Source organism: Mesoplodon bidens (assembly GCF_964165515.1).
Source record: "Mesoplodon bidens genome assembly, chromosome: 3".
NCBI classification, from domain to species: Eukaryota; Metazoa; Chordata; class Mammalia; order Artiodactyla; family Ziphiidae; genus Mesoplodon; species Mesoplodon bidens.
This window is the reverse complement of record NC_138178.1, coordinates 118,903,524-118,931,234: the sequence shown is the minus strand read 5'-3', so window position 1 is coordinate 118,931,234 and position 27,711 is coordinate 118,903,524. Positions and strand designations below refer to the sequence as shown.

General features: G+C 37.0%; 2 protein-coding genes across 2 annotated transcripts in view; one reads left to right on the top strand and one right to left on the bottom strand.

Annotated features, from left to right (window-relative positions):
- FBXO33 (F-box protein 33) overlaps positions 1 to 14,953 on the top strand; it is a 31,675-nt gene extending 16,722 nt beyond the window's left edge. The window contains exons 2-4 of the mRNA XM_081228081.1: positions 8,809 to 8,919; positions 9,479 to 10,164; positions 12,890 to 14,953. Coding sequence (XP_081084207.1) covers positions 8,809 to 8,919; positions 9,479 to 10,164; positions 12,890 to 13,161 — 1,069 coding nt within the window. The 3' untranslated portion in view covers positions 13,162 to 14,953. The remainder of the gene's footprint in view (positions 1 to 8,808; positions 8,920 to 9,478; positions 10,165 to 12,889) is intronic.
- Positions 10,557 to 12,540, bottom strand: LOC308613946 (large ribosomal subunit protein bL33m). The gene has a single exon (XM_081228082.1). It carries the CDS (start codon positions 11,857 to 11,859, stop codon positions 11,626 to 11,628), a length of 234 nt encoding a protein of 77 aa, XP_081084208.1. The 5' UTR covers positions 11,860 to 12,540; the 3' UTR covers positions 10,557 to 11,625.
- Positions 14,954 to 27,711: the final 12,758 nt, after the last annotated feature.

The window sequence follows — 27,711 nt, the reverse complement described above, 5'->3', positions numbered from 1 at the left end:
AGAGGCCCGCGCACCGCGATGAAGAGTGGCCCCCGCTTGCCACAACTAGAGAAAGCCCTCGCACAGAAACGAAGACCCAACACAGCCAAAAATAAATAAATAAATATTTAAAAAAATAAAAAATAAATAAAAACTTTTTTTGTCCACACAAAACCCAGCACACAGGTGTTTATAGCAGCTTTGTTTCTAATTGCCAAAACTTGGAAACATCCAAGATGCCCTTAAGTAGGTGAATGGATAAATAATCTGGTATGTCCAGACAGTGAAATAATATTCAGCACTAGAAAAAAAAAATGACCTATCAAGCCATGAAAAGACATGGAGGAAACTTAAATGCATATTAGCAAGTGAAAGAAGCCAGCGTAAAAAGGATATATACTGAATGGTTCCAACTATATGACATTCTGGAAAAGACAAAACTATGGAGACAGTAAAAATATCAGTAGTTGCCAAGGGCTAGAGGGAATAGAGGGAGGACTAGGTGGAGCACAGAGGATTTTTTAGGGTGGTGAAGCTTTTCTGAATGATACTGTAGTGATGTATACATGTCACTTTGCATTTGTCCAAACTCATAGAAGGTACAGCATGGAGAGTGAACTGTAATGTGAACTATGGGCTTTGGATAATATTGATGTTTAAATGTAAATTCATCAATTGTAACAAATATACCACTTTGGTGGGGGATGTTGATAATGGGAGGTTATGTGTGTATGGAAGTAGGGGGTATAAACGTAGGAAATCTGTACTTTCTGATCAATTTTGCCATGAATCTAAAATTACTTTAAAAATAAAAAAAGATGTGTATGTATGTTTAAAATTCTTCTCTAAAAGATTATTAGACCAATAAAGCATCTTCTGATAGTTTGTTTTCAGAGAATTAAACTTAGTGTACCAAAGCATGGTTAGCCTTGATATTGTTTATATCGCAGTCAACTTTGTGTATTAGTCCATGACATGAGAATTATCTTGGTTTTATTTGAAGAAAATACGGGATTGTAAAATACCAGGATTTAACTAGCCTGCATTCTTAATAGACAAAAGAAATTTATAAATTCCATATGCTTTCCACCCACTTCCCCACTTGAATCTGAAACAAATTACCCTGTATTTCGGCAGTACTCCTTTGCATTTATAATTATTTTCATATGCGAAGGGCTTCTGACTCAGAAGCAAGAAGATTCTTCATTAAAAAGAAAATAGGGGAAAAGAAAAAAAAAAGAAAAAATAGAAAATAGGGGGACTTCCCTGACGGTCCAGTGGTTAGGACTTCACCTTCCAATTCAGGGGGTGAGGGTTCAATCCCTGGTCGGAGAGCTAAGATCCCACATGCCTCATGGCCAAAAAACCAAAACATAAAACAGAAGCAGTATTGTAACAAATTCAATAAAGACTTTAAAAATGGTCCACTTCAAAAAAAATCTTTAAAGAAAAGAAAATAGGAAACAATTAAGACTTCCATTATTATATTAATCTTATACCAGGTTATCTGTGAAAGAATCCAACAAAGTAAATGAAATTTGCCCATTTGCTTAGAGTTTTACTTGGTATTTATGTAGGTTTTACAGGAAAATACAGCCTAGAAATATAAATTATCCTTAGATAATCCTAAATTGAAATCACCCTGGGAACTAGTATGAACAGTACCAAAAAAAAAAGTACCAAATTTAAGAGGCCTATCTATCTATCTATTTATTTATTTATTTATTGGTCTTTGTTGCTGCTCACCGGCTTTCTCTAGTTACGGTGAGCAGGGGCTACTCTTTGTTGCGGTATGTGGGCTTCTCATTGCAGTGGCTTCTCTTCTTGCAGAGCACAGGCTCTAGGCGTGCGGGCTTCAGTAGTTGTAGCATGCGGGCTCACTAGTTGTGGCTCGCAGCCTCTAGAGTGCAGGCTCAGTGGTTGTGGCGCACAGGCTTAGTTGCTCCGCAGTGTGTGGGATCTTTCTGGACCAGGGCTTGAACCCGTTTTCCCCTGCATTGGCAGGCGGACTCTTAACCACTGCGCCAGCAGGGAAGTAACTAAGAGACCTTATTTTCTTTGAGAGGTTAACTGAGCAGACAGACAGTCTAGCACTTTTGTGAAGAAAAGGTTGGGCTAGAATTTTTTGAGGATGATTAAACACTATATATATGACAAAGTTCTTTACGAATTTCCAAAGTAAAGCATTTTAACTTTCACCAGAAACGGGGAAACTCCATGTAATTTATGGGGGTTTGTTTTGGTTTCGGTTTTGGTTTTTGACAGCTTTGACTTAGGTTGATTAAAAAGTAGCATTTCTGATAGAAAAGTCTTTTTCTTAGAATTTGAAGGCTTGCCAACAAAACTGACAAACACTCAACACTCTAGGCCCAAAATAAATTAGGTATTGGTCTTAACATAAATGTACTTAAATTTTGCTTCTCCTTTTACTACTTTTGTGTTAATCTTTATAGTAATCTCTGTCATTAGCCAATGGCTGCTTGTTCTTTCTTAACTTACAGAGAGAAGTAGCTCTTAGAACTTGGCAGGTGTGAAAAGGGGTATACATTCGTAAATGTGGTTAGTATTACATTTTAAGTGTGGACAGGTCATGTATGTAAGTCTTGAGTTTTTGTTGTTTTTGTTGTTTTACTGTTGTGTTTTTTAACATCTCCGTAGGACTCTAGGCCTAGGTCAATGGTTCCTGATCTTTTTTGGTTAATCTTTGAGGAGCTGATGAAAGCTAGTGATCCTTCTCAAGAAAGTGCACATAAACACAATGTTTTGCCAACAGTTTCTAGGATGGACTTCAGCTTAAGAGCCTATAAGTCCTTGTTTTTGTATCATTTGGATGTATTTATGTAATATTGGGGGGTCTTTTTTTATATTTCTTAAAAAATTTTATCAGAGTGTAGTTGATTCACAATGCTGTGTTAATTTCAGTTGTACAGCACAGTGATTGTTATATATATACATATATTCATTTCAGATTCTTTACTTATATAGGTTATTACAGGATATTGAGTAGAGTCCCCTATACTATACAGTAGGTCTTTATTGATTATCTATTTTATATATAATTGTGTATGTTAATCCCAAGCCCCTAATTTATCCGTCCGCTCGATGTTTCCCCTTTGGTAACCATAAGTTTGGTTTCAAATCTGAGTCTGTTTCTGTTCTGTAAATAAGTTCTTTTGTATCATTTTTTAATTGGATTCCACATATGAGTGATATCATCATACTTCATTTCGTATAATAATCTTTAGGTCCATCCATGTTGCTGCAAATGGCATTATTTCATCCTTTTTTATGCCTGAGTAATACTCCATTGTATATATGTACTGCATCATCTTTATCTATTCATCTGTCAGTGGACATTTAGATTCCTCCCATGTCTTGGCTATTGTAAATAGTGCTGCAGTGAACACTGGGGTGCATGTATCTTTTCGAAGTAAGGTTTTTCTCTGGATATATGCCCAGGTTTTTGCTGGATCATATGGTAGCTCTATTTTTAGTTTTTTAAAGTAATCTCCATACTGTTCTCCATAGTGGTTGTACCTATTTACATTCCCACCAACAGTGTAGGAGGGTTCCTTTTTCTTGACACCCTCTCCAGAATTTATTATTTGTAGATTTTTTAATGATGGCCATTCTGGTCGGTGTGAGGTGGTACCTCATTGTAGTTTTGATTTGCATTTCTCTAATAATTAGCAGTGTTGAGCATCTTCTCATGTGCCCCTTAGCCATTTGTATGTCTTCTTTGGAGAAATGTCTATTTAGGTCTTCTGCCCATTTTTTGATTGGATTGTTGCCTTTTTGATATTGAGCTGTATGAGCTGTTTGCATATTTTGGAAATTAAACCCTCGTGGGTCACATTATTTGCAAAAATTTTCTCCCATTCTGTGGGTTGTCTTTTCATTTTATTTATACTTTCCTTTTGCTTTGCAAAAGCTTTTGAGTTTAATTAGGTCCCATTTGTTTATTTTTGTTTTTATTTCCATTATTCTAGGAGATAGATCCAAAAAATATTGCTGCAATTTATGTCAAAAATATTGCTGCAATTTATGTCATATTCTGCCTATGTTCTCCTCTAAGAGTTTTATAGTATCCGGTCTTACATGTAGGTCTTTAATCCATTTTGAGTTTATTTTTGTATACGGTATTAGAGAATGATCTAATTTCATTCTTTTACATGTAGCTGTCCATTTTTCCAAGCACCACTTACTGAAAAGACTGTCTTTTCTCCAGTATATTCTTGCCTCCTTTGTCATCAATTAGGTGACCAAGGGGTGTGGGTTTATCTCTGGACTGTCTGTCATGTTCCATTGATCTATATTTCTGTTTTTGTGCCAGCACCATACTGTTTTGTTTACTGTAGCTTTGTAGTATAGTCTGAAGTCAGGGAGCCTGATTCCTCCAGCCGTGTTCTTCCTCAAGGTTGCTTTGGCTATTCAGGGTCTTTTGTGTTTCCATACAAATTTTAAAATTTTTTGTTCTAGTTCTGTGAAAAATGTCATGAGTAGTTTTACACGGATTGCATTGAATCTATAGATTGCCTTGGGTAATATGATCATTTTAACGATGTTAATTCTTCCAATCCAAGGACACAGTATATCTTTCCATCTGTTTGTGTCATCTTCAGTTTCTTTCAACAGCTCCTTATAGTTTTCGGAGTACAGGCCTTTTGACTCCTTAGGTAGGTTTATTCCTAAGTATTTTATTTTTTTTCATGTGATGGTAAATGGGATTGTTTCCTTAATTTCTCTTTCTGCTATTTCATTGTTAGTATATAGAAATGTATCAGATTTCTGTATATTAATTTTGTATTGTACAACTTTACTGAATTCATTAATTCTTAGAAAGGTACAATCTCCCAGCTGAACCAGGAAGAAATAGAAAATATGAACAGACCAATTACCGGTATTGAAACTGACTCAGTAATTTAAAGACCCTCAACAAGCAAAAGTCCAGGACCAGATGGCCTCACAAGTGAATTCTACCAAACATTTAGAGAAGAGTTAACACCTATCCTCTGAAACTATTACAAAAAATTGCAGAGGAAGGAACTCTTCCAAACTCATTCTATGAGGCCATCATCACCATAATACCAAAATCAGACAAAGGTATCACACAAGAAAAGAGAACTACAGGCCAATATCACTGATGAACATAGATGCAAAAATCCTCAACAAAACACTAGCAAAATAACTCCAGCAATACATTAAAAGTATCATACACCATGATCAAGTGGGATTTGTCCCAGGGATGCAAGGATTTTTCAATATCCACAAATCAGTCGGTGTCATACACCACATTAACAAATTGAAGAATAAAAACCATATGATCGTCTCAATAGATGCAGGAAAAGGTTTTGATAAAATTCAACATTCATTTATGGAAAAAAAAAAAACTCTCCAGAAAGTGGGCATAGAGGGAACATACCTCAACACAATAAAGGCCGTATATGACAGAGGCACAGCTAGCAGCTTGGAAACCCTTTCCAGGCCATTATCTGAGGCAGTCATAGTGCTCATCTCATTTTATTCAATCCTTCAGTGATCACAGTCCCATATTGTTTATTGTCCAGTGTGTGAAAACAGTTGTCTCACATATTTTGTCCACTTTTCTTGTTGTTTACAGTGGGAAGGCAGTTCTTGTAGCTGTTTAATCCTTTGTGGAAGAAAAGCTTCTCACACATGTGTTTTAATACCACAAAGGACAGTGTTATGGTTATACAGTGATAATTAATGGGAACTGGGTTGGAAGGAGAAAAATACTAAGATTGTGTGACTTGTTTAGGACTCTCTGAATATTATTAGAAATCAAATGCAATATCTTTATTTTCTACATTATATAAAAACTTGTTCTCCAAAAATAAATATTCTTTTAGATACAAGGTCTTAAATTTTCCTTTCTAGAAGGGGTTATCAACATCTGCTCTGAGAAGCAAATCAACCTCTTTATAATTCATGGATGTGGTGGCAACTTCAGAATAAAGAAAGGGTAAAAGGGAAAATACTTTAAAAGCAGTCATAATTATATATATAGCAAATACCAATAGTGATTTTGCTATTGTTGGCCACATAGTACGCTTCACTATCTGGTATGAAAGTCCTTCATCCTTCCTTATCTTGCTAATCAAAAGCCACATCCATTCTCCTCTACCTTTGCCTCTTATCTGGAGGCTTTTATGTATTCTCTAGTCCTTTCTGTTACTCCTTTTCACAGCATATTTTTTTAAATATTTGTATCCACTATCTCTATTTCTAAACATCCAATCTGATCTCTTCTCATCACACTGTACAAAACAACTTCCATTCTGATCACCATGTTGCTAAGCCAAAGGGACATGTCTAGTCCTCATCTTATGAGACCTCATGATTCTGCTGTTGATCACTTTACTTTATTCTCTGTAAAACACTTACCCCTTGGTTTCTGTGACTTCCATATTTCTGGCTTTTCTCCAACTTCTGACCTCTTCTTTTGAGCCTCATCCTTCTCTAATTATTGGAATTCCTCATAACTTAAATTTTTGCCTGCTTTTCTTCTCATTTATGCTCTTTTCCTAAGCCCCATTCCCCCCATCCATGACTTCAATTATCATCCAGATAACTGCTCAGCTCTAGAACTGGAATAGCCTACTTGACATCTTAACTTGACTATCTTAAAGGCACTCAAGCTCAACATGTGCAAAATAGAGCTCATAATCTAACTATTCTACCACCTCACCTCCACCCCGTAATCCCTCCAAAACCCTAATTAATTTCTGATTCATTTCTATGAATCCTTGTCTGAATGAAAAGCTCTACCAGCTATACAGTTCCACAACCTCAAAAATTTAGGAGTTATTCTTGACTTCTCTCTCTCTCACCCCTTTATAGCTAATCCAGGACCTTTTCCTGTCCATTTTAGTAACTAAATATAGTTTTGAGACTGTCCTTTTTCCTTCACCTCTACCACTAAAAATCCAGTTCAAGATACCATTTTTTTATCTCTATTACTAAAATACTCTCTTAACCAGTCTCCCCACTTAGACTCTGCCTCCTGCCAGGCAATACCAATGCTACAGCAATATTTCCCAGACACAAATTTAATCATTATTATTTCCTGCTTAAAATTATTTGGGGGCATCTCATTATTTTGAAGGCAAAAACCAGAAATTTTTGTTTAGCATATAACTCAGTCTACCTCTACAACCTCATTTCACTTTATGTTCATGCTCTCTGTATTCTAGATTCCTTTTCTTGAGTGCCTCAAGCTCACTTTGTTCCTTTCAACTTCAGGGACTCTGCATATGCTTTTCCTTTTCCCTACAACAGCGTCTCCTCATGCTCCTTCTCCTGGTTAGCTCCCACATTTCCTTCAGGTCCCGTTTTTCATCAGTTTATTTAGGGAAGCCTTTTCTGACTTACACAGTGTCAGATACCCCCATTAAGATATGACACCATGTACTTGTCCTTCACAGCGCTTGATCCGTGTCATGTCTCTGATGGAGCACACAGTGCCTGGTATTTAGTAGGCCCTCAGAGAAAACTTGGTTGAATGAATAAATGAATTAATGATTATTCTTCAAGCTAAGTTTTAGAATCATCAGGTTTTTTAGTGAAACTAAGGCTATTAATTTGGGAAAATGTGACATACTATCAAGAGGTGTTATCTTTCGTTTACTTAAATTTTCTTTTGTCACTCCTGTGATTACACATTTCTTATTAAAATTATCCCAAACTTCTGTGTTACAGATGTAATCTCTAGTGGTTATGTTAAAAAGGAAACAGCAGACCCAAAATGGAGTCACTTATACTAAACCCTGTGTCACCAAACTAAGACTTAATACCTAGCGCAATTGCAGTTTCAGTCTACCCCAGGAATGTAATCAGTCAACCTGGTCAGCATTAGTAATCTGCCCTATAGGCTCTTCAGTTCCCTTTAGGAGGGTGACCATTGCCTGCAACCGTGCATTATTTGCTAATAATTTACTTTTTCTGCCCCTTTTCCACCTTTAAAAGCCTTTCCTTTTCTACAGCTCTGCAGAGCTCCTTTCTATTTGCTACACAGGATGCTGCCCGATTCATGAATCTTTTAATAACCAATTTGATCTTTAAATTTACTCAGTTGAATTTTTGTTGTTTAACCATTAATTAGTAGCATTTAGGAATTTTTAATCTTTATCCTGTAATCAACTTTCTCCTACTTTATTTAGAATTGTACTGTTAGAAAAATACGTTGTGTAGCTAAAAGTTACTAAAATTGAAAGATTTTTATTTTTGTTTTTTTGATAAGCTATACATTTGGTCATAAAACTGGGGAAGTTTCTCTCGATTTTAGTTAAAGAATATTTCTTACTGAGACGATATCTCCGGGGTAGTGCCCCACCCTTGAGCATTCAACACACTAAGTTAACTGATTTGGGGAAATTTTATATTACAGTTAACATATATATAAAACTTAGAGCTTAAATAGTTCTTTCATGTATCATTTTGTTATTTATTCGTCCCTAAACCTTTAAGGTAGCTAGTATTATTACTGATGAAGAATTGAATCCCAGAGACTCTAAGAAGACTTTTCCCTGGTCACTAAAACACTGAGTTTCTGAACTAATTGTTATGCCTCATTCTTTAAAGCTTATGCTGTTTCTCTTGTATCACATTGCTTTTCATTGTATGTTAAAAGCAATCTGAAAGTACTTAATTGGATTCTAAATTATAAGATAGAAACATCTCTAGAATATTGGATTCTAAGTTATAAGATAGAAACATCTCTAGAATATCCCTTCTGCATATTTTTATTTTTAACATTTATATTTTTATGTTAATTATTTAGAAAATTACTTTAAATTACTTTTCTTGTAGGAACCTCCAGAAGTTTAGCCTTTTTGGAGACATAAGCGTTCTACAGCAGCAAGGAAGTTTGTCAAATACATACCTCAGCAAGGTGGACCCTGATGGCAAAAAAATTAAACAGTAAGTTATATAGTTAGTGGAAAGGGACTCATATTAATAACAATTTCAGGTTTTTTTCTGAAAAATTAGAAGATACAATGAGAAGAGTAATGATACTTGTTTCTGAAAAGAACATCTACCCTGGAAGTGTCTTAACTATGAAATCCAGTGATCAATACATGCCATTCCATGTCATAAATCTTTCAGACACATCAAAGAATTTACTGGGAATTATTGCTATTTAAGACTGTTATTACTCTACTTGTCTTTGCTATAACATAAATTGTAAATCATCAGTCTTTTCTGCCATACTGCTGTAAAATGCTCCTTTACTTGAAGAACATATTTCTATATGTTTAATATATCTGTTTAATACTTGTTATTCATTATATTTTTATGTGAATTTTAATGATAATATTACTTGTGGGTTGAACAGAAATTAACTAATGAGAGGAAATGGATCTCAACATTGTATGCCATTTAATTCCCTATTTTCAAAAACCAGTGTTAAAAAAAAAATCAGTGTTAAAGATTAGAGCTAAGTCTTAACAGGATCGTGTGGCATGTGTTTTCCTTACAGAATTCAGCAGCTGTTTGAAGAAATACTTAGTAATAGTAGGCAACTGAAGTGGCTGTCTTGTGGGTTTATGCTGGAAATAGTAACCCCAACATCACTGTCATCTCTCTCAAACTCTATTGCCAACACCATGGAGCACCTGAGTTTACTGGACAACAATATTCCTGGTAACAGCACCCTTATCACCGCAGTAGAACTGGAGCAATTCGTGAATCTACGCTCACTTGCCCTGGATTTCTGTGACTTTACAGCTGAGATGGCAAGAGTCTTAACCGATAACAACCATGTGCCTTTGCAGCGACTTTCTCTCCTGGTCCACAATGTTTCCGTGATGCACAAGTCTCTGGACAACATGCCAAATGATGAGCATTGGAAAGCCTTGTCAAGAAAGAGCACCAACCTCCGGGTCTATATAATGGCTTTTGATATCAAGAGTGAAGATATGTTAAAGATTCTGAAACCCAGTATACCACTAGAGAGGATTCATTTTGACAGCTACATCACTTGTGTTTCAGGAGCTATTGTTGATCTTATATCTAGGCAGTATGACAAGTTCCTCACTCATTTTATATTAATGAATGATGTGATTGACACGTCTGGTTTTCCAGATCTTAGTGACAACCGAAATGAAGATCCGTTGGTTTTATTAGCATGGAGGTGCACAAAGCTCTCTCTTCTGGCAATTCATGGTAGGTGATTTTTGTTCATTATAATTTGATATTGATATTACACCTAAAACATTTTATACCAGTAAAAAGATAGCACTGGCATTATACTGTCAAGAACTCTTATTAACAAGTTGATATACAGATTTTTATACTTTTTAACGTGTATAAGATATACCACTTTTACAAGTGGAAAGTCATATTTTACCCGAAGTGTAGTGTTTTGTTCCAGCTCTCATGTTACTTTTTTCTTTTACCATGTGATTGATGGTATTTACAAAAATGGAATTTGAAATTATCTAAGAAAATATACATACATATCCACCTGCAGTAGATATATTTCTTTCTCTAATCATAAGAGTTCTTAAAAATATAACACAGAAGGAAGAAGAAAGTATGATTTCTTTCATGCTCACTGCCTTATCTTCTAGATTCTAGGTATCAACATGTTAATTTGTACAGTATTTTTTAAATGATGGTTCTCTTGGCTGGGATATGTTCTTTTCTTACTGGCAGGCCTGTCATCTTACTGTGAACTGTTTTCATTTGGAGAGCATTCCTCTTCTTACAAGTTAGAAGAACATATTACTTCCTTTCTGTAACTTACGACATTTACAGAATACAAAATAGGAAGTCTCTGTGAACATCTTAAACATACTTTATTATCTCTGTTTCATTATTTTTTTTTTTTTTTTTTTTTTTTTTTTCTTTTTGCGGTATGCGGGCCTCTCACTGTTGTGGCCTCTCCCGTTGCGGAGCACAGGCTCCGGATGCGCAGGCCCAGCGGCCATGGCTCACGGGCCCAGCCGCTCCGCGGCATATGGGATCCTCCCAGACCGGGGCACGAACCCGTATCCCCTGCATCGGCAGGCGGACTCTCAACCACTGCGCCACCAGGGAGGCCCTCATTATTTTTGAGTTAATCTTTTAGCTGCATTTGAGCGGGAAAAATCTTGCTTTTCAAGTTTTGCTTTATAATTTGGCCAGTCATCAGAGGTAATAGCAAAGAATAGATCAGTATTGAAGGTAATAAATAAATTAGGATTTTTTTATAGGATGAAGAAATGGCAGGTTATTTAAAATTAATTTAAGCCAGTCTTTTTAAACTTTTTTTTTTTTTTTTTGGCTGCGCCACGAGGCTTGTGGGATCTTAGTTCCCCAACCAGGGATTGAACCCAGACTCTGGCAGTGAAAGTGCCAAGTCCTAACCACTGCACCACCAGAGAATTCCCTAAAGCTTTTTTCTTTTTTTCTTTTTTTTTTTTACAGGCTATTTTAATAGTTTTATTAAGGGCTATAAAAATATCCAGAAAGATAAATAAATGTGATGCAATGATATATGTCCTAATATGAAGAACTTTCTTTTTCTTTCACTGCATTGTTTTCCTTCACAATGGCCTTCAAATCACAGGAGGCAGTGATTCCATGCCATTTCCTGTTTATACGCTGCAGAATTTCTGAATCAGTATCCCGCCCTCAGTCTTCTCATTTATAAATCAAATTCATTTTCAATCCATTGTTTAGAGGGAGCGTATTTTTTTTCTGTTCCACAAAGAGGACTTTTTTTTTCACTACTGGATCATAATTCAAGAGAGTCAGTTTCTCCCACAGTTGGCTTCTCTTAGTGTTGAAGGAAAAACCTGTTCCAGCTTGGCTCAACATTTTCACCAGAATTGTTTTTGACTTGGTCTTGGCAAAGGTGACCACAGATAGGAACATGGCGACAGCAGCCTCAGTAACAGGTCCAAATTCCTAAAGCTTTTTTCTTTTATTAAGAAGTAAAATGTTAGCTACAGCTAAAGCTCCTCCATCTATTCAACTTTATTCCTTTCCAGAGGTAACCACTATTCTAAAGTTAGTACCTATCATTCCCATAACTGTTTTATACTTTACATATTTGCTACTGACAATTAACAATTTATCTTTAAAGTATCACTTTATAACTTTGGGCTGTGAAGCACCATAGAAGATGACTTTTACTAATGAAAAATACCAGTTTACTATGTATTCTTTTGTTTTTTAAATTTTTATTTATTTTATTTATTTATTTTTGGCTGCATTGGGTCTTCGTTGCTGTGCGTGGGCTTTCTCTAGTTGTAGCGAGCAGGGGCTACTCTTTGTTGCGGTGCATGGTCTTCTCATTGCAGTGGCTTCTCTTGTTGCTGAGCACGGGCTCTAGGCACGCGGGCTCAGTAGCTGTGCCTCGTGGGCTCAGTAGTTGTGGCTTGCAGGCTCTAGAGCACAGGCTCAGTAGTTGTGGTGCACGGGCTTAGTTGCTCTGTGGCATTTGGGATCCTCCTGGACCAGGGCTTCAACCCATGTCCCCTGCCTTGGCAGGCGGATTCTCAACCACTACGCCACCAGGGAAGTCCCCTATGTATTGTTAATAGATACACACATATGAAATAAAACTTTGTTTTTTGCTACGATCCTGATGTCAAAAGCAATAAAATGATACTTTAAACTTTAAATGTCTTCAGTTTTACTAACTGAAATGATATCAGAATATGATTACAGCATCTGTTTGTTCACCAGTCACAGTAATATTCTTGGAGACAGTTTCAAGCTTCTAGTCTTCTTTTCCCTGAGCTAAGCAATCATACTTCCTTTCAAATTTCAGCATATTTTTAAAGGCAAAGGACCCCCAAAGTGCTAAGTGAGATACAAATTTGTGGAAAAGACTAACTTATAAAACAGACAAAATAAAATGCATGGAAATGACAGTGCTTCTCTTTTGCTTATTTTTAAGGTTACACAGTGTGGGCACACAACCTCATTGCCATTGCTCGTCTTCGTGGCTCTGATCTAAAAGTACTTGAAGTCACTGAAGAAAGCATTGATTTTGACCAAGGTGAACTGGCCGACCAGGATGTGGATCCAGTACATAACCTTATTGAGCAGGTATCCCTGGGCCTAGGTCAACCTTGGCACGCGATCATGGACATCGAATCACTCAGTGTCTTCACTGAACCAAATCGTCATTTTTACAGAGAGATGCAAAGCTTCAGCGAAGACATTTAGCTTTTTTTAAATGTACAATTCCTGTGGTTACATATGCAAGTAGGGTCCTATTATGTTTTTTTTTCCAGTAGTGTGAATTAATCCCTTTGTGCTGTGTTTAATCAGTATTAGCTTTATAGAAATATATATGTATATTCTACTTCTTGATCAAAGAACGTAGTCAGGTATTGGTTTAGAAGTTCAAAGTGACAATGTATAGGGCTTTCACGGTTAATGGACTTGTTACCAAACCTTAAGAATATACAACCGAAGGTTGTCTGAGGTTGCTGGCTAACTTTATTTTTTCACTGAGTTACTCTGCCTTTTGATGTTTTTATTCTTTGTGTGTCAGAGCTCAGGAGCCAAAATATTTTTATACATATATAGATATATATCCATAGCCTGGTGGATTTGTATGCAATGCACTGCATTCATTCATTGTGTGATAGCATTTCATTAATATTTCTTTGAAATGGAAGGAGGGAGGATAATACAATCCCAAATGAGTTATCTTTAACAGAAAAGCCAAGACTTTAACTTTCATTACATATATAATAGTTGATATCACCAATTACCATTCTCAATTTTGTATAGTACTAGGTTAGAACATTGCTTAATCCTTTTTTAAATGAATTTACATCAACACAAATACTCAAATTATTGGTTTTTAAACTATGTCTGACATAATTTAATTCATCAATTATATCATACATTCAAGTTAGCTTTTTAGCCAAGATTTCAAATAGTGGAGGAAGAAAGAAACAATATTCCAGGGTAAAACCTCCAAAATGAATATCAAAACACAGAGTTTTGTAAACACACATGCTTGCAAACAAACATTAGTCGTGAAATCCCTAGCAACAAGTCACTGGATTTTTCTCTGTCAGCGCGCGTGTCAGCTGCCAAAGAATAGATTTAACTGAAGAAGTGCCCACATGCTGGCAGGGGCTGGCCCACTGTGGCCAGCCAGATACTGCTAGATTGTAATATTTAAGGTCGAATTTCGACCTGTGGTACACAGCTGTGCTGTGGCTCAGTCAGCAACCTCAGAACTCTGAAAAACAAAAAAAAAACAAAACAAAAAAAAAAAGAAAAAAAAACATGCACCTGTTTCACTGTGAATAGTGAATGTAAAGGAAAGAAAGGAAAAACTGAAAGCTTGTTCTATCACAGGTATGAGCTGCTATGATACATGAAGAACATTCCATGAAGTATGTTTTAAAACCTTGTTATATCTGAGAGGCTTTAAAAGCCGACTTAACTGTTTCAGGGCAACCGCGGTACAGACGTGGTCTCTGTGAGACTTCCACCTGACCCCAGTTTTAAGTGGTACGAATGTTGTGCATTTAATGTTAAAGGACAGTCTGCAATAATAAAGTAAGTAGCCAACGTGGGTGCCCAGCAGTGCTGAGACCTGGCTGCTCTAGTGTAAGCTTTGGAAACACAATTTATGCAACAAATGTCCAGATATGATTCTATTTATGGAAAAAGTTTATATGTATTTTACAAATGGTTTTACCATCTTATATTAAAATGACCTTTTGACAGGTGTGCACTGTTTTGTCTCCAGTGAGCACATACCATGCGGATTTTATATGTACATCAGTAGTGTGAATCCACTGGCACAGTGTGTGTAAATGCCAGATGTGGTGAGATTTTATCTTATAAATGTGATCAGATAAAATAACTCCTGACAGAAACTGTAAGGAAACCAGCTGAATGTTTGACCTGATGACTGATGTTGTTGTATGGTTTATGTTAAATGTATATTCTTTTAATCAATGAATAAAGCATTAAAAAGTGATCACTGTAACATTTTATTGTTCATGAAGCATGAAAACCTTTAGTGTTAAATAAACTGCAGTAATCCGTATAATGTGTATAATCATATTAGCTCCTATTGTATTCTGATGCAGCAAAGCTTAAATTTGAGAATATATCATAAAACCTGTAGGCAGAATAATTTGGAGGGTTTTAAATTTTTTTAACTCACTATGGCAAAACATAAGCTTAGGGCTTCCCTGGTGGCGCAGTGGTTGAGTGTTCACCTGCGGATGCAGGGGACGCGGGTTCGTGCCCCGGTCCAGGAGTAACCCCCATGCCTCGGAGCACCTGGGCCAGTGAGCCATGGCCTCTGAGCCTGCGCGTCTGGAGCCTGTGCTCCACAAGGGGAAGAGGCCACAGCAGTGAGAGGCCCGCATACCGCAAAAAAAAAAAAAAAAAAAAAGCTTAAAAGCAAACAACAGACTGTTTAGCACAAAATCCAAGTGTATTATACATTTAGAGTACATTATTGATATTGTAAAACTTAATTTATAGACTTATAGGAACTTCTTATTTTTAAAAATTCCTCTACTGGATGAAAAAAGTACTTCAGTATGCCAGTACTAAATAGTTCTTAAACCCTTATACTGCTTTAGTTTGGCTTTGTCATTTCCATTCTTGGTGGCTGAGGCAAACTACTGTGGTTGATGAGAAAGAAAATGGCTGCTTTTCTTTCTTCCTTCTCTTCTTCCCTAATCGTTCCAGACACTGCCTCTTCTAAGCACTGCCTCATTATGGAATAATCTGGTGTTCACAAAGAACTGTCATTATACCTATTGCTCCCTTATTTCATGGACATATCTAACCCCTTTGGATGAATCAACATGTCTTTGTATTTAAGGACTTCCCTGGTGGCTCAGTGGTTAAGAATCCGCTTGCCAATGCAGGGACACGGGTTCGAGCCCTGGTCTGGGAAGATCCCACATGCCGCGGAGCAGCTAAGCCCTTGCACCACAACTACTGAGCCTGCGCTCTACAGTCCGCGAGCCACAACTACTGAGTCCACGTGCCATAACTACTGAAGCCCACGCGCTTAGAGCCTGTGCTCTGCAACAAGAGAAGCCACCGCAATGAGAAGCCCACGCACAGCCACAAAGAGTAGCCCCCGCTCGCCGCAACTAGAGAAAACCCACACGCAGCAACAAAGACCCAACGCAGCCAAAAATAAATTAATTAAAAAAGAACATGTCTGTGTATTTAAAATACCAAAACAGTACCCAAAATATATGAAAAAAGAAAGTCTATTAATATATATATATATGTAGTATACAAGTGAAGTTGCATATAGTAAAGCACTAAACTGGAAGTGTCAACCTGTGTTTTCTCCACTAAGCTCTGACTCTAATGTTACATGAGCACAGACTCTTCCTTGAGCCTCACTTTCCTCATCTGTGAAATGAAGGATTCACCTTGGTTACCTAAAACTGATTCTTTATTGAAAGTTTCAGCTGTTAGTCTGACAGCTTATAGACATGTACAAGGTCATCTTTGAACAAATGTATTAAATATTTTCAAAATACAGCTTACTATATGAAATTTATATATCTAAAATTACCTTCCCATTTCCTCCACCACTCTGGGAATAAAGAAGTTAGGGAGTTGGTAGGGTGGGGCTTGGGAAAGACAGTGTGCTTATGATTGAACACACAGATTCAGCAACTAACTTGCCTGAGGCTTATACAATAGCATGAATCAAACTGGATTGTTATGAAGCCAGTAGTATTAAATGGTGCTAATGGAGTAATATACAGCAGGTGTGAATAATACCCAAGAGTCACACCACATTGTCTATATTAATGATTCCTAAGCTTTTTCATGTCCTGACACAGAAAATATTATGCAGCATACTCGTTTAAACTAGAAGGAATTGAAGCAAAAAACAAAAACCCATTGTTTTCTTTATTATAGAATTGATGAGAAAAATAAAATGCAGAGGCTTGGAGGAAATAATTGCTGAATCTGTATAAAACTTTCAAATAAAATCTTGTCAAATGTTTTAACTTATAACCTATTAAAAATTTTAACATTCCTACCAAGAGAAACACCCCACAAATGGGTGATAATTTTTAAACCTTTCTGTCCACAACATTCAAAAATTTATGCAGCTGAAATTGTACTTATGAAATCTAACAGCTTTAAATGTAATGGTAAGTGTAATGTTGAGATTTCTTATGTAATGTAAATTAATTTCAAATTCAAGTGATTATTTTCACTACAAGTATTTCAAAATAATGATGAAGCTCTAATTTGTACATACATAACCCTGCTGCTAGTTTAGCCACCGTTGAGAACACACATCAGCCACCAACATGCAGAAGTATCTGATTTATATGCAAGCAATTCAAGGCCTGCAGGGAGCCCTGCTCCCCTCTTCAGCTCGCGACCCCCTCACACCCACCAGCTCCATCTGGAGCTTCACACCTGGGCTTCCTACCTGCTTTTCAAACATTTGCAGCATACTTCTCTCACAGCTTCATAGACCCCCGTTGTCCACGATGGACAGTGGAACACTCTGCATCTGGCAAGGGAGAAGTGAGTGCCTGGGTACAAGTACACATCACTCTGGTACACTTACGATTACATTGCCATAGTAATTCCATACTTACTACCATTCATCTATTTTAAAGATGCCCTAAGCTCCTGATCATCTATTTTAAAGATGCAATAAGTTCCTGATCATTTGGAAATTTTATTTCATTTTCCTCCTTAAACCCATATATTGTATCAATTATTAATTTACTGCCTCAGCTCTGAAGTCACCCTTCAATATATTCCCTCCAATAATGGAACTCCTTTAAGTAACATACCTTTAAAGTCAGCACAATGTTAAGTTTTTTCAGTAAGGGCCACGGGGGATATGGTAGAAGGCAGAGGTTCTCCTGTAGTTCCCAGGGCAGGCCAAGTTAGGCCAGGGTAGGCAGCCTGGATATAAGACTTGCGGTGGAGCCTCCCCCAGCCATGGGGGAGGCTCAGCCTGACCTTTTTCACACAGAAACTAGAGCTGCTATACAGCTGATATGCTTTGAAGGCCTCCTGCCTGCACTGGACTCCCATTCCCTTCCGTGAACAGCCTGCATGTCATGTGTGGCCCACCCACTGGCTCTGAAGACCTCCCCATCCCTGGCATCCACACTCCCACTGCACACCCAGTGCCAATGGTTGCTGTTCACCTGTTCCCCACCTGTACCCTGGACAGTGCCTATTGCTTGCTCAGCAACTCCAGACCAGCTCAGGCCTTGTGGAACCAGTGATCTTCTCTGCTATCCTGGGAGCTGAAACACACCTTCACCAAAGAGAGCCGAACCCCTTCCAAGTTTGTCCTACCATGAGTGACCTCCCTCAGCTCTAGGGGGCTATATACAGTTTCCTCACATTTTGTAATTATTCTTATCACAGTTAATAATTCTTTATATTAAAGTTTCCAAGTTTGAACTACTGTGTGCTTTGTCTCCTGATTTGACCCAGACTGCTACATATATCCTTTCCAACTATCCCACAACTTTTTATGCAAATGTAATGCTTTTTGTTAGTCTTTCATTGATTACTTATATATTTTCTGCAAAAAAACCTCACAGAATTTAAAATGTGTGATTATTTTCTTAAAAGCCATGTTAAATTTTTTCTCCTAGATTTTATACATATTAAATATAATTGATCAAAAATATAAATATTATAAATTTAAATTAGTATAAAGAATAAACTTATTAGAACTGCATTTCTTAATGAAGTGGATAAGGCTGGGTCTTTTTTTTTTTACCCAAATAGTTCATATTCCATGGATGAATATTACTTGTTCCTGACATGAGTCAGGTCCATCATTCATTCTATTCCTATTTTCATTTTTATAAAAACAAGTGCTAAAAATCTTTTTCACATAAAGTAGATGAGAAGAGAAAGTTTTGTTATAGCAATGTCACCCATTCTTCGAACTTCTGAGCTTTCAGGACCAAAAACAGCACTGGTCTATTAACAAAAATTATTTTAGATAAGTCAGCTGGTTGAAAGCAATCACTAGAGTTATTCACTTTCTCAGCACTGACACCAATATTTCATATTGTCTCTTGAGCTCCAGAGGTTTACACACCTTAGTATGATTCATCATCATAAGACTAGGACCAGCTTAAAGGTGTGTGCTCATTTTATACATGGGAGAAGGGTAACTGCAAAATGAAGAGTAGGAAAGGAGAATCTGCACCTTGTTCACAAGTTCTTCCTTAGGCAGAACAACTCTGAAGAAGAAGAAGAATATACATGGAAGGTGAAATTCTGTGAATTTTCCTAGAAGCATACCTGTATACTGCTTGGAAATTCTTTGCATACTCTGAGGGGGTGTACCCCAGTTTGAAAACTACAGCTCTAGAAAACTACTGCTTCTGTGACAAAGAAATAGTAAAAGGCTTATTTCCACATTATTTATAACGAAAAGTCAGCAGCAACCTAATGACCATTAATAACAGAATAAAGTTATTGTGGTAAAGCCACACAGTGGAATACCACACAGTGGTCAGAATGAACTAACTTGACCTACATTTCTTAACTTTGATGGATCTCAAAAAAATGTTGAGTAAAAAAAGCTGACTTCTAAAGGATATATATATATATATATATATATATGTGTGTGTGTGTGTGTGTGTGTGTGTGTGTGTGTATGTATATATATAATGAGGCTACTGATGTACATTTTTTAAAGGCAAGAAAAATAAACCTACATACTGTACATAAACTCATTTAACTGGAAAAACAAAAAATATTCACATCGTTTTCACAAGAGTACTTACCTCTGCAGCACGAGGACAACTTATCTGTAATATTTTTTCTTGAAAAAAATTAAGGCAAATGTTAAATTTACTCTCTAGGTAATAAGTAAAAGAGTATTCTTTATATTATTTTGTTATAGAAAACATTACAGAAAAAAACCTCAGCTATTTGGGGTGTGGCCAAGAATACACAAGTAAGTAAAAAAGGCTTGTGGAACCAGATTATTCCCTGCATTAATGGGGGAATTAATTAATAATTAATAATAATTAATAAATGAGCTAAAAGGAAACAAGTGGCTCTTCTGAATTTGATTAAAAGGCGTCAAATTCAGAAGAGCCACTTGTTTCCTTTTAGCTCATTTATTCTTACGTTCAGCATAATTCTAATAAGCCTGTTCGTCTTGTTTCTCAGTCTCCAGCAGATTAGAAATGGAGAGAAGTGACTATGAAAGGCATAGAAGTTTACAATCCTAAAAAAGGGAACATAACTAATCTTAAGCCATTTGTAAAGGAACTTGAAACAGAATTAAACACCCCTATAACAAGCTTGAAATACACAGCAATGATAAATGTTTGTAATGACCCTGAATCAATAGGAAAGTATATTCAAAATATCTCTGTAGTGAGTTAATAGAGCATTTAATACATCTTAGAAATCTTTTCACACAAGATGGTTAAAATAAATATTTGTGTTTAAAAGAATGGATTTTAGTTAATCAAGAAACATTCACTTAAGTGAAATTTTCTGAGAAAACACAGACAAATTAGCTAAGAAATATCATGACTGACAGAGAATATTTACTGTGTACCAAGCATGATTTTAACCAGGTAATTAATACATTATCAGTTCACTGATTTGATCATGTTTTCCACTAAATTAATAAAATCAACAAGAGTATTTGGACATTTTGTAATCCAAGGGGTCAACAAATTCACAGATCCAAATTTTTCAGACCTAGGTAATTACCTGACTCCTTCCACCAAAAAAAGAAAATTAAGTTCTCTTTTTATCATAGTGCATTCTTTGATAATACTTCCTATTATACTAATAAGTATAACTTTATGAAAGTATCAGTTAAGTGAGACTTTAAGATTTCTTTATATAAGTTTAAAGACTAAAATAAAACAGACTCTGAGGGCAAACTATTTCAAAATATAAAGTTAACATAAATATCTAGCAATTTGAAAAACTATCAAAAAGGACTTGAACTTAAGTTGAGAGAAAATCAGTTAACTTTGGTTGAAATAACCATAATTCAAAATGACAAGTTCCAACAAAGAAGTGGTAATAAAATTTTTAGAACATCATTTGTATCATTTCTAAATAAAGGAGAATCAATATAATTATAGGTTAATAAAAGAACATATGCCAAAAACTGGAACAACCAAGCAAAAATAGAGGGAATGTACCTCAACTTTAAAATGGCCATACATGACAAGCCCACAGCTAACATCACACTCGACAGTGAAAAGTGGAAATCCTTTCCTCTAAGATCAGGAATGTGACAATGGTGCCCACTCTTACCACTTCCATTCAACATAGTACTGGAAGTCCTAGCCAGAGCAATTAGGCAAGAAAAAGAAATAAAGGGTATCCAAACCAGAAAGGAAGAATACTCTGCATTGACATGACATTATATACAGGCACCCTTGTTTTATTCACTTCACTTTGTTGAGCTTTATAGATACTGCAGTTTTTACAAATTGAAGGTTTGTGGCAACCCTGTGCCATTTTTCCAACAATGTTTGCTCACTTTGTATCTCTGTGTCACATTTTGGTAATTCTCACAATATTTCAAACATTTTCATTATTATATTTGTATGGTGATTTGCAATCAGTGATCTTTGGTGTTACTATTCAAATTGTTTTCGGGTGCCATGAACTGTGCCCATAAAAGATGGCAAACTTATTTGATAAATGTGTGTTCTGACTGTTCCACAGACCAGCTATTCCCCTATCTCTCTCCCTCTCCTCAGACCTTTCTATAACCTGAGACACAACAATACTGAAATTAGGACAATTAATAGGCCTCAAAGTCCTCTAAGTGTTCCAGTGAAAGGGAGAGTCATTTATCTCTCACTTTAAATCAAACATGTCGAAAGATGAGATAGGCCAAAAGCTAGGCCTCCTGGGACCAAACAGCCAAGTTGTGAAGGCAAAGGAAAAGTTCTTGAAGGAAATTGAAATTGCTGCTCCTGTGAATACATGAATGATAAGAAAGCTAACAGCCTGATTGCTGTAATAGAGAGTGTTTTAGTGCTCTGGAAAGAAGATCAAACCAGCCACATCATTCCTTTAAGCCAAAGCCTAATCCACAGCAAGACCCTAAATAATTTCACTTCTAGGAAGTCTGAGAGAGGCAAGGAAGCTGCAGAAGAAAGTTTGAAACTAGCAGAGGTTGGTTCATAATGTTTAAGGAAAGAAGCCATCTCCATAACATAAAAGTACAAGGTGAAGCAGCAAGTGCTGATATATAGAAGCTGCAGCAAGTTATCCAGAAGATCTAGCTAAGACAAATTAATGAAGGTGACTGCACTAAACAAAGGATTTTTAATGTAGATGAAACAGCCTTCTATTGGAAGATGCTGGTATCGAAGACTTCCATACCTAGAGAGAAATCAATGCCCAGCTTCAAAGCTTCAAAGGACAGACTGACTCTCTTGCTAGGGGCTGATGCAGCGGGGACTTTAAGTTGAAGCCAACGCTCATTTACCATTCTGAAAACCCTAGGGCCCTGAGGTAGATTATGCTAAATCTACTCTGCTCACGCTCTATAAATGGAACAAAAAAGCCTGCATGACAGCACTTCTGTTTACAACATGGTTTACTGACTATTTTAAGCCCACTGTTGAGACCTACTACTCAGAAAAAAAAGATTCCTTTCAAAGTATTCCTGCTCATTGACAATGCAACTAGTCACCTAAGAACTCTGATGGAGATGAACAATGAGATTAATGTGTTTTCATGCCTGCTAACACAACATCCATTCTGCAGCCCATGGATCAAGGAGTAATTTCAACGTTTAAGTCCTACTATTTAAGAAGAACATTTTGTAAGGTAGAGCTGCCATAGAAAGCAATTCCTTTGATGAATCTGGGCAAAGTAAAGTGAAAACCTTCTGGAAAGGATTCTTCATTCTAGATGTCCTTAAGAACATTCTCATGATTCATGGGAAGAGGTCAAAATACCAACATTAGGACCTCCCTGGTTGCCCAGTGGTTAAGAATCTGCCTGCTAATGCAGGGGACACGGGTTTGAGCCCTGGTCCGGGAAGATCCCACATGCCGCGGAGCAACTAAGCCCGTGCGCCACAACTACTGAGCCTGCGCACCTAGAGCCCGTGCTCTGCAACAAGAGAAGTCACCGCAATAAGAGGACCACGCACCACAAGGAAGAGTAGCACCGGCTCGCCGCAACTAGAGAAATCCCATGCGCAGCAACGAAGACCCAAAGCAATCAAAAATAAACACATAAATAAATAAAAATTATTTTTAAAAAAATATATATATATATAAGAATTACATGAGAAGGACTCAAATTCCCTAAGGGCAATTACTTTAAAAACTGGACCCCTGTTTTACACCACATATAAAAATCAACTCAAAATGGATTAAAGATGAACATAAACCTAGAGCCATAAAACTAGAAGAAAACACAGGTGGTAAGCTTCTTGACATTGGTCCTCGGAATGGTTTTTTGGATTTGACACCAAAAGCAAAGCCAAGCAAAATAAAAAATAAACAAGTGGGATTACATCAAACTGAAAAGCTTCTGCACAGCAAAGGAAACCATCAACAAAATAAAAAGGCAACCTATGACATGGGAGAAAATATTTGCAAACCATATATCTAATATGGAGTTAATATAAAAAATACACAAGGAACTCATACAACTTAATAGCAAAAAACCAAATAACCCAATTTGAAAAGTGGGCAGAGGACCTGAACAAGCATTTTTCCAAAGAAGACATACAAATGGCCAACTGATACATAAAAAGATGCTCAGTATCACTAATCATCAAGGAAATGCACATCAAAACCACAATGAGATACCACCTCACACCTGTTAGGCTATCTATTATCAAGAAGTCAAAAGATAACATATGCTGGTGAGGATGTGGAGAAAAGGAAACCGTGTACACTGCTGGTGGGACTATAAACTGGTGCAGCTACTATGGAAGAATTATGAGGAAGTCCCTCAAAAAATTAAAAGTAGAATTGCTATATGATCCAGCAATCCCCACATCATGGTATATACCCAAAGAAAATGAAATCAGTATCTTGAAGAGATTTTAGTACCACCATGTTCATGCAGTATTATTTACAATAGCCTATATATGGAACAACCTAAGTGTCTATAGACAGATGAATGAATATATAATATATATAATATATATATAGACAGTTATCAGAGAGCTCTCATGTTCCATGAAAAAACTCACCATCTCTTTTGTAGCACTTGTATCAAATTCTGTCAAAGTAGCTGCTACTTTGAAAGAAACAGGAGATTTAATTTGAAAAGGTTATCAAGCTAGATGCTTATTTAAGTAAACTCATGATGAACCCTGAACCACACCTGCAGAAACAGACTAAAAATCACCAACTATACTCATAAAATAATTTTATAGCATCTAACCACATCTACAAATTGTCTGGCTTTAAAAAAAAAAAGTCAATTTTTTTTTCAACCAACCTGGTTCCAAAGAATGTGATCCTTCCTCTTAACTATCCTCTCTCTCCTGCCCCAAATACTGGTCCCAGAATATATTTTAAAAATATATCCCTAGGGGCTTCCCTGGTGGCGCACTGGCTGTGAGTCCGCCTGCCGATGCAGGGGACACGGGTTCGTGCCCCGGTCCGGGAAGATCCCACATGGCAGAGCGGCCGGGCCCGTGAGCCATGGCTGCTGAGCCTGCGCGTCCGGAGCCTGTGCTCCGCAACGGGAGAGGCCACAACAGTGAGAGGCCCGCGTACTGCAAAAAAAAAAAAAAAAAAATCCCTAAAGAATTATCCTAAATCCAGGGTGGGGGGCGTGGGTAGAGTGTATATACTTCTTAGATGTTATACTATCATATATAATTCTTTGAAAATTCTAAAGAGAACAAGAAAGAAAACAGCTTTAGTGCTCAGCAAGAATAGTCAGGTAAACTATATTCACAAAAGGGAAACTTATACAACCATTAAAAATGAGCTTTACCATGACTACATAAAAATTATTTATATTAGGAGATTACATTTAAGGATATAAAATTATAGACATAATTACAACAATACAAAAGATACTTGAAGGATAAAAGGCCTGACAAACTACAACATAAATGCAAAAAATGATTTTGTTTTGGTGATGACCCTGGATGATTGTTTTTTCTTAGGCTTTTGAACATTTTCTAACTTTTCTTATAGGACCACATTTTACTTTTCTATTTAAAATATTATACAGAGGGGAAAGTTATCCAGACAGGACCAAGAAGCATTCTTTCTTGAAATGTCCAAGCCTATTGCATGTCAATCCAAAATAATGCTCCGTTCAATATCTTGAATGTTGCCTTATCCCTTTAACTATCCCTTCAGATGCTGTCCTGATGTTATCAGGTGCTGGGAGTCAGTCTGCCTGATAGAACCTGAAGCTGGGCTCACAGTCAGTCCATATACTATGTATAGATCCGAGGTATGAGTGTGAAAACGGAGATTAGCTGAAAATCTGTATACAGATAATAGTTGCTACCACCATTCCCCTGACACAACCCCAAGCACAAGGTAGTGAGCCAAGATTTGGCTCCAGCTAAAATAATGTATAGATATTCCCTAAAGATACTAAACTGTCTGGAACAAGCAAAAGCGTCTAGTGTGAATGGCGGTGTCCTAGATGAAGCCCTTCTAATTCTGGTATCTGGAGGGCCTACACACAGTCAGCCAGATCCCTATCTGCTCATCCTAAGACAAAGCTCGTCGGTCACAGATGCCCTGTCTCCACTCCTGCCTGCCTCCACACAAAGGTCTCCTAGTCTGAATCCTCACTCAAGAAAGAGATCTAACAAGAAAACTGTCTTTCTTACATACAAAAAGGTTTAAACTACAATCAGCTGATCAGTTCATCTTTATTAAACATGGACAACTTTATGAGGCATATAAGGAAAGGCCAAGATAAGCAAACAAAATTATTAACGCCAGAGAAAACAGATAATTCAGAAGAGTGCTTTTAGAAACCTCTAATTTACTATGGAGAAATTCAAGATATTAGATCCTTACAAAAAGGACAGAATCTAAGAAAAAGGAAAGAGGTATAATAAAAAATGCTCTTAAAGATTAAACATAATTGGTGGAAACAAAAATTTTAAATGAGTGGAATACACAGTTAAGAAAATTTTCCAGAACAAAAAAGAGAGAGAGAGGAAAATTATGAGAGAAAAGGAATTTACCAAAGATAAAGAATTTCCCAGAGTTTTAGGATGTGAGACATGAGTCTTCAGAGTTTATGTGCCTAACAATGTGGGAGCCAGGAGTGCACAAGTCATATATGCCCCCAGGAGAGAGACTGCTGCGAGGAGCCTAGTTAGCTGACAGCCTCTGGCCAATGCAGCTTCAGCATTCATGCCAAGCCCAGGTCCTCCCTGGTGTCTGCTTCTGGCAAGGAAGAACACGAAGGGGTACTAGAGCAGACCATTCCTACCCAATGAGGAACCCTTCTAATAGGCCGTCTCTGTCCTGGGGACTGCCACTGCCCCAGCTCGGGCTTTCTCGGAACTGCACTGTAATCTGAGGCTCTTCCTACCCAACCTTCCTTCCTGCCCTTCTCTCTTTTCACAGATGTCAATCTGAACAATGGTCTGAAGGTTTTCTCCACCTCATTCTGCATTCTCACGCCTTAATCCTTCACAGGTGTTCTCCCTCAATAAATCTCTTTATGTCTAATTAGAATCTGCTTCTCAGAGGACCTGAACACAAAAATGAGTGGAAAAAGTCTCACTTGTAGATGCATCAAACTGTGATTTTTTAGAATACCAAGGATAAAGAAAAAAATCCTAAAAGTTTCCACAGGAAAAAGGTCACCAACAAAGAGAAAAGAATCAAATTCCCTTCAAACTTCTCATCAGCAACAACAGATATTACAATATACTGATGTTAATTAACTGATATTAAAAGAACAATACATTCAAAATTCTGACACAGAACTCTATACCCATATAAACTAACCCCAAAAAAGGGGTTGGAGGGCTGAATTTTCAGACGTGCAAGGATTCACAAATTTTACATTCCCTACATCCTTTCCTAGGAAATTACTTGTGAACTCCAGCAAAACAAAAGACTTAAATTTAAAAAACGGCAAGATAGAGGGTTTATAAAACAGGAGCAACCACAAAAAATCAGTTAAAACGCAGGCTCTGTTCCCAGGCCTAGAGAGCAGCCAGTGTGGTTTGCAGCAGGAGGACAAAGGCCTGCAAAATAAAAGTCTTTAACAAATGCATAAAGAATAATATATCCAACAGAAAAGATATGAAAGGGAATTTTTAAAATTAGGGTATGATAATGGCAAGTAATATGAGGAGGGAAAAAACTACATTAGGAAAGTAGGCGGGGGGATTGTATTCTTGGCCCAAGTATAAAGCTAACCAAAATATGTCATTATTTTAGGATATTATTGGTAAACGGGGGAAGAGAGAACAGGTAAGAAAAAATTATTCATTTGACCCTGATGTTTAAAAAACAGTCTCTTCAGAGTGGCCCAGAAATTATGATACTGGCATTCATAGAGAAGGAAATGCAAACTTCGTACAGTTGACCCTTAAACAATGTGGGTGGCAGGGGTGGGGGGCAGTTAAGGGTGCCGACATTCCATGCAGTTGAAAATCTATGTATAACCTATAGTCAGCACTCCTTATCTGCAGTTCCTCCATATTCAAGGTTCCTCCATATCCGAGGTTCTGCACCTGCAAATTGCAACCAGCCATGGATTGTGTAATACCGTAGTATTTACTATTGAAAAACATCT

What these genes read in the sequence shown, in the direction of transcription:
- LOC308613946 (XM_081228082.1), bottom strand. Translation starts at nt 11,859, where the DNA reads ATGTTCCTATCTGTGGTCACCTTTGCCAAGACCAAGTCAAAAACAATT.